This window comes from Pelobates fuscus, chromosome 4, assembly GCF_036172605.1.
Source record: "Pelobates fuscus isolate aPelFus1 chromosome 4, aPelFus1.pri, whole genome shotgun sequence".
NCBI lineage: Eukaryota > Metazoa > Chordata > Amphibia > Anura > Pelobatidae > Pelobates > Pelobates fuscus.
Window position 1 is genome coordinate 234,186,461 of NC_086320.1, and position 7,800 is coordinate 234,194,260.

The 7,800-nt window shown below is 36.0% G+C and overlaps 1 protein-coding gene across 2 annotated transcripts in view; it reads left to right on the forward strand.

Annotated features, from left to right (window-relative positions):
* Positions 1-5,927, forward strand: part of TRIO (trio Rho guanine nucleotide exchange factor) — a 297,012-nt gene extending 291,085 nt beyond the window's left edge. For both annotated transcript variants that reach the window (XM_063451950.1, XM_063451953.1), the window contains exon 57: positions 2,673-5,927. In XM_063451950.1, the coding sequence (XP_063308020.1) occupies positions 2,673-3,215 (543 nt within the window). In that variant the 3' untranslated portion in view covers positions 3,216-5,927. The remainder of the gene's footprint in view (positions 1-2,672) is intronic.
* Positions 5,928-7,800: the final 1,873 nt, after the last annotated feature.

The window sequence follows — 7,800 nt, forward strand, 5'->3', positions numbered from 1 at the left end:
GCAAATAAAACAAGTGCAGGTGTAAGTGCACACATTTATACAAAGTGAATGCTTAGATTCACTTTGTGTATTATCCTTCTCAGGACATAATACAAGAATTTGAAACAAACAAAAGTCACAGAATATGTTTAAAAAAAAAAATCTTAAAAGCACGCTAGTAATGTAAAAGTATCTCAATCACATACTTCTAAGTAAATTATAGCTGACTCAGTATACAAAGAAAAAATTGGCCTGGGAGATTCTCCAAAAATCGAGGGAACAAATAAGGGGGTAAGCCTGGGATGATGAAATACGATAAAATATGAGAGAGAGAGAGAGAGATATCTGTCCCTATAATAAAGAATTGATAACAATCACGAAGATACTTTAATTATACCAGAAAAGGAAAATAATAGATACATCCAAATATAGCTGTGTAACTCAGACAGAGAGAAATATGCAGTGGCATATAGACAAGGGGTAGGGGGAGTGGTAAAAATGACACGCAAAAGAAAATATATAAAGAAATATATATAGTTACATAAATCTAGATAAATGATCTGGAGCAAAGCGAATAACGTCAATCTCCAAGATCATGGTAAAAAGCAAATTAACAAGCAAAGCTACTAGCACTATAGAATCGAATCGAACAGAATACCATAGTTGAAAGTGAAACTGTTAGAAATGTAGATAGCTGGCTCGATACCGTCAGCTGCTACATAAGTAGCGAGAATGCATGACTGAATAAATACAATGTATAAATATGGTAATTAGTCACAGTTCGTTAGAAGTCAAAGGTTTAACACGCGGCAAAATCAAGCCGGTGTAAACTGAGAATAAAGGACCTAATGTCTAGTCCTATACAAGCCGAACTGGCTTTAGTGTGGGAAGAAGACTATTATACATGGAAATCGCTGACTCAATATCGTCAGCCTGCTAAATGTATTGCAGGAGTTCGTCACTGTTGAATACAATGTATACTGTGATAAGTAGTAACAATTCGTTGTATAGTAGAAGGCTTGTCCGAAGGCAATAGTGAGTCCGTACGAACTATTGAATAGAAAACCAGAAATCTAGTCCTGTGCGGACAAAATCTGATTAAATACTGTGTGAGTCCTACACTTAGTACCAATAACACTGCATGACCCCAATCTAACGTGATCCATGCAGTCGCTAGATGGCCAGAAGATACTAAATTAGAGATCTAAAATATAAATGAATGGAAAGCATCTGATAGATGCAAACAGATAAAGAAAAATAGGAATAGTGCCTTCATGGACACTAATAACAGTAAAGTGCAAAGAAAGTATACATATGAAGAGCAAAGGGATCTAAAGTAGCAAAAAATAGGGTGTAGTAACAGATAGCTGAGCTTTAAAGAATACCCTGGTCGGTATTTTGCTTCCCAGACGCTAAAAATGGGCTCATAATCAGCCAACTCTCTAAAGTTACCCCAATTAATCACTGGGTTATCGTGAGGTATATGATTCAGACCTCAGCGCAAATACCGTCAAGGGAAGATACTTCCTGCGGAAACTAAAGATATTATCGGTTGGCCCGATCCCAAAGGTACTTAAACGAGGGATGCAAACGTAGATATCAGAGAAGAGTCGGAACAGTGTCACAACCCGACGCGCGTTTCGCCTGGTTTAGAGGCTCGTCAGGGGGAGATATAGCTGACTCAGACTTTAAAAGATTTAGATATACCCTCGTGTCAGGTTTCAGGATTCTTATCAAGCGGTAACCTCACCACTCTGTTAAAATGCTTGATCCAAAGTGGACATCAGGAACAGGTTGTAATAATTCCACACTCCATTAAGCCACCATGGCAAACTGTAAAATAAAGAAAAACTAGGACAAAATCTAACACATAAAATGACAAGAATAAAAGCGCACTGACTCATTTCGACCGCAATTCTGTCTTTCTCACCTGCAATGCACTGTTTTTATCCCTGTTTATCTGTATTTTTGCCATGGTGGCTTAATAAAGTGTGGAATTATGCACTGTGTCACATGTGCTATTCATACAGAACATGTTATATATGTAACTGATTGATGCTGATGGCTAAATAATCAGGGAGATCTATGCATGCAGAAGAGGCACAGACTCTATTTCACATGACTTAATTGCCTCCAGTGACAATATGCATGGCTTATAAATGTCATTAGCACTGTCCATCTAGCAGTCACTTGAAAATACTTCCGGTAGCATCATTCATACTCATTCTAGTCTGGCAGCATGATTAAACCCAGATACTGAAGTCAACTGGGCAATATCCAAAATGGTAAAGTCATTGCTTGGCGAAAAATAATTGTGTGTGTGACAAATAGCCCATACAGGAACCCACACAGTGCTGAAGAAGGCTTCTGGGACAGTTGGAGGGGGGCTCTACCTTATCTGCAATTAAAAGCATAGTACATTTACGAAGACAATAAATAGTATTTCCAATCTTTCAGAAAACCAGTAATCCTTTGTCAGACAGAAAGTGATCTGCCTGTGACAGCCACCTAATTACGTAAATGTTGCAATTCCTTACTCCTGGCAAATTAAGATACAACACTTTAGTTTTAGTACTATTTAGAAAACCATGAACCGCATAGTCACATTTTACTTAACTGACTTTACTTATGTCATAAATTTGCAAAAACAGTCATCTTAAGTTAACTGATCTCTCATCATTTTGTTTTTTTAGCCTGAAAATATTCTTGTGGACCAGAGCCTTACCAAGCCAACTATAAAATTGTCTGACTTTGGTGATGCAGTTCAGCTTAATACCACCTATTACATTCACCAGTTGCTGGGCAGTGCAGAGTTTGCAGCTCCGGAGATTATCCTCGGAAACCCTGTCTCACTCACTTCTGATATGTGGAGTGTTGGAGTTCTCACATATGTCCTTCTCAGTGGCGTTTCTCCTTTCCTGGACGAAAGTATGGAGGAGACTTGCCTGAACATTTGTCGCTTGGATTTTAGCTTCCCTGATGATTACTTCAAGGGAGTCAGCCAGAAGGCCAAAGAATTTGTTTGTTTCTTACTGCAGGGAGACCAGTCAAAGCGTCCCACTGCTGCTGCATCCATGCAGGAACAGTGGTTACAGCCAGGTCGCCACAAAGGTGGTGGAGTCCTTGATATGTCAAGACTGACCTCATTTATCGAGCGCCGTAAACACCAGAATGATGTTCGATCTATTGGTAGCATTAAAAACTTCTTACAGAGTAGGCTTTTGCCAAGAATTTGAAATCCAAATGGAGTGTTTTCTCATTCTCTTTCACCTATCTGCCAAGGAGATAATCTCTCCAGCCAATTAACTTTTTTTTTTTTTTTTTTTTTTAACTTTACTTTTGGGAGATAGAAAATGTTATAATAAATGGCAGAAAATGTGCATCGTGCGATATTGCATTGTAAAATCCACTCACCTCTATTTTTGGGATTCCAAAATCCCAGCTACGTTGGGATGGGTGTGGTGGAGAAGATTTTGTACTCTGCTTAAAAAAGGGACAGAACACAGCTTTGCTGTAACAGTATTTTATTCAGGTTTCTGCAAAAAAAAAAAAACAAATGAAAAAAAAAAAGAACATTCAAACAAACGAAGAGAACAAAAAACACTATTTTTTAAAATGAAAAAGAATTTTGCAAGCTCAATCTTTTTTTTTTTTTTTCCTTCAAAAGTTTATTAAAGGAAACAATCTCATACCCACAAGCAAACTGCTCATGCTATATACTCCATAACATTTTGAAAAGTTGGCCGTTGTGAAATAGTTGCCCTGACTATACATTAAAGCCAAATCCATTTTATTTTGTTCATTTCCTCCCCCTCCCCCCACGGTCATATGCTTTTCCTGTGTTTTTCATATACACTGGTTCTTACTTGGAGTAATTTTTTGCATACAATAGAATGGAAGGTTTTCCTCTGATAACATGTAAGCCTTATATGTAAATAGACAATCTATTTAACAGCACCCTATAATATTTCAATCTGTTTTTTTTTGTTTTGTTTTTTTTCGGTATGAAGGAGTGATTGAGCAAAATAGCAGAAAGACAAGCATCTTGTTTAGTCAATACATGCTTTTTGTAAGTACAGAAACTCTTCCTCCATAATCATATGAGGATCTGGAATTCAGAAAAATATGAAAATACTGTAAATGCACTCATTGAATCCTAGGATTTTTTTATTTTGTTTACTTTTTTCATATCATGTGCAATGTTGTGGCTTTAACATTTTATGCAACTATTTATGAAAAACTATGTTGTAACAGTAATAAATATATAGAAAAGCACAAAGTACTGCACGCTTTATACTTTCATCAGTGGTTTATTGGTCGAGAGGGACAGAGGGGAGACCCTTTAAAGTTAGTTATGAGATTTTTTTTTTTCCTTAAATTATGGTAAATTCATATAGCAGTTAAGAATGCAGGATCAACATATAGAACATATTTTTTATGTTTTGCCTGTAATGGTATCTAACAATTCTGTAATGGGAATGGTTCCTTCTCGTCACTGCATATAAACTGTCATAAGCCCATTAATAGCAATAATCCAATATTTCTAAAGGTGAACTCAGGAATCACCCTCGGTCGTGATCAAAGAATAATTCTCTTGTAACAACTACTTGATGAAATCAGTTTAACATAAATTATGCACTAGACAGCAGTAATAGGTTTTTTAAAAAAAACTCAAACATTCACTGAATGGAAAGCAGGGACATGCTTTTTGACATATTGATTTTGTTGCAAGTGTTATTTGAAGTACGTTTTTTTTTTTGTTTTTTTTGTTGCAATGCCAAAGTATTACTTTTTTCATATTTTATTTTTAAAGGCATAGTATATGTGTTTTTTTGGTTTTTATATTTTTTCATATAAAGATCATGATTTCCCTTGCAAAAATCTAAAACTGTTGTTTTTCTTAGCCTGTTGGTTGCAGTTTTAAAGAGCTCATGTCACTGGCAATAGCAAAAATTAGAAGACCAAGAACATTTGAAGGTCAAATTTACCTTTGTGCTTGTGAATGATAATGCCTGCATATCACATTAACCTTGTGTGCAAAGCCATTCCATCATTCAGCAGGTGGTTAAAAATATATATCCATGATCTTTTGAAAATGCAATATCCACTCTTACTATTTCTTTTAGCTCAGAAAGTAACCTGTTGGATCTGTCATTTTAATGAAACATTTGGTGCCTGCATTGTATTAAATGTGCTTGTATTGTAGCATGTTTAAAATGCATTGCACTTCCCCAGACTAATTCATTTGATATTAAAATATTCTTATATTGCACACGCCACCACTTAACTCTAAAATATAAGAGAGTAAATGGTGATGAAATTTATTCAGGGTCTTGTACTTTAAATTAAAAAAAATTCATATTAGTCATAGAATTTAAGACCACTGAAACTGTCTAACATTTCAGCTATACAACATAGAAATGGCAGGATTATATAGAGGAAGGCACTTTAATTAATTGGCCAATTTAGATCAAATTATTCTTCAAAAATATGTAAGTGTGAACTGACCTTTCCAAAAAATGTTGGTGCATAATACCATTTATCTCCATAAGGAGGTGACAAATGCTGTCCTTAAAACTAGATACAGTATATTGCTGAAATAAATAACGATGTAAGCCTTATTCTGTATGAGATCTTTGATTTTAAATTATAAGTGTAGAAGTAGATGTTAGCTCTGTATGTACTTACACTTACTATTTATTGTTTTTATTTTGTAAAGCTGTACAGAAACATTTTAAAACTGGATGTATAAGCATGCCAAACCTCATTACATTGTTTGTGTTATTTCCATATGGTTTATAGTCATATAATTTTAGTTTCATTTTTTTAATTTTTTCTTGTTTTGCATGTATATTTCTTTGTACAGAAACATTGTGTTTACACAGTATGTGATGTATATATTTCATTTTGCCATCAGTTATTTTACAGATTAAACATATTTGACATGATGTTTTTCTGACTATCATTTCCTTCAAAATTGAACATTTGCATTAATTTGCGATAATGCAGATATTTAAATTTCCCACATTCATTACACTGGTATTATGAAACCTGTGCTGTTTGACTGTGGTTGTATGTCATTTATATATGTATCTGCTTATTTTATTATATTAGTTTATAATGTTTGTCTTTTTTATTATAAAATGGTCTGAGGGGGAAGTATTTGTCAATTTTTAGACTACAACATGGACGGGTGCATAGCTCAAAACTTATTGACCAAGTCCAAAATTATTAGTCAATCCACGTCACATCCTCACGTTTTTCATAACTATTTTATTTTCTTTTTACTTTCTCTTTCCTGAGCCAAGCCCTGTACTGCCAGCTAAGGTCAGGAGAGCTAACAGAAGGATATTTTTTACAATGAAGAGGTGCTAGGGATCCCGGTATTATGTGTGTTAGTGTACTGTTTGTGACATTTGTGTTTCTTTGTGTGTGTATGCTGACTTCCTGATGTGTAAAGTATATGTTTTGTGTGTATGAGAGTTACTTGTAGTATTTTGGTGTAGTGGGGACTGCGGTACTGTGTGTGTACGTGACTGTTTGTGGTATGTGGACTGCCTGTAGTATTGTATATGTGTGTGGACTGTTTGAGATTGTGTGTGCACTGTTTGTGGTAAGTGTGTATGTGGGTTGCTTGTAATATTTTTGTGTGATGCTGGTTGTCTGAGATATTGTGTGTGTTGCCTGCATAATGTGTGTGTGTGTGTGTATGGATTGCTTATTGCATTTGTCTATATGGTGGGGTGCTACTTAAGTGTATGTGGGCTGGCTGTGATGCTAAGTAAGTGGTATCATTTTGTTATTCCCTTTAGGGAATTTAGGACCCGGTCCCTTTCAGATACGTATAACCCACATTCTGAGTTCCACCTTTCCATAAAGTCATAAAACCCTGGTTTTGCAACATATTGATGATTTTTTTTAACCCCTTAAGGACCAAACTTCTGGAATAAAAGGGAATCATGACATGTCACACATGTCATGTGTCCTTAAGGGGTTAAAGCTGTCCCAGAAAAGTCTAAAACATGATTTTGGGGAAATAGCGTTATCAATGGCTGTGTAACAGTGGAACTCCCTACACACTTAATTTGTAGATATGGAAAATATAACCATAAGGCAATTTTATAATGTTCTGGTAACTGGGGAAATGGGGATTACCTTCCCCTGGAATATTAGCGGTTTTAACTTGGTGATACCCACATCCATCTATTCCCGCAGGGCTGGGGAGACCAGATAAGGGTGCTTCTGGTAGGTACTGTTCCTCCAGCTCTGTTGATATGAGGAACTGATCCCAGACATTAATAGTAGTAGGGTACAGTATATTAGTCATGTCTCGTGCCTCGGGGTCAATAAGAGATCCCGTAATGATTGAGTCGACAGTTGGTCCCACTCTATATTCACCCACTGTAGGGTTCCCTGAGGAATATGGGTGGAGACCGCTTGGACGATGGTTTCCCAATGATACTAAACAATATTAGGTAGGCCCATGCCTCCTTAAAGTGAGGATGATGTCATCCACAAGTAATGACAATTTACACACTTGCTGGTTGATATTTATCCCCAAAAGACCAGGTTGTAGCCTTATGGCTTGTGCCAAGGGTTCAAACCATAGTATAAACAGCAGAGGAGACAGGACATATACTTGTCTCATGCCATTTGATATATTAACAAAATTGAAAAATATCCAGTGTTTTGAATTCTAGCTGTTGGAGAGTTATATAAGGCAATAATAACATCATTTCCTTGGTAAGAGGGTCCAGGAATCTGAATTTAGTTAAGGCACAGTGCATGTAAACCCAGTTAGGTCTGTTGATGACTTTTGTC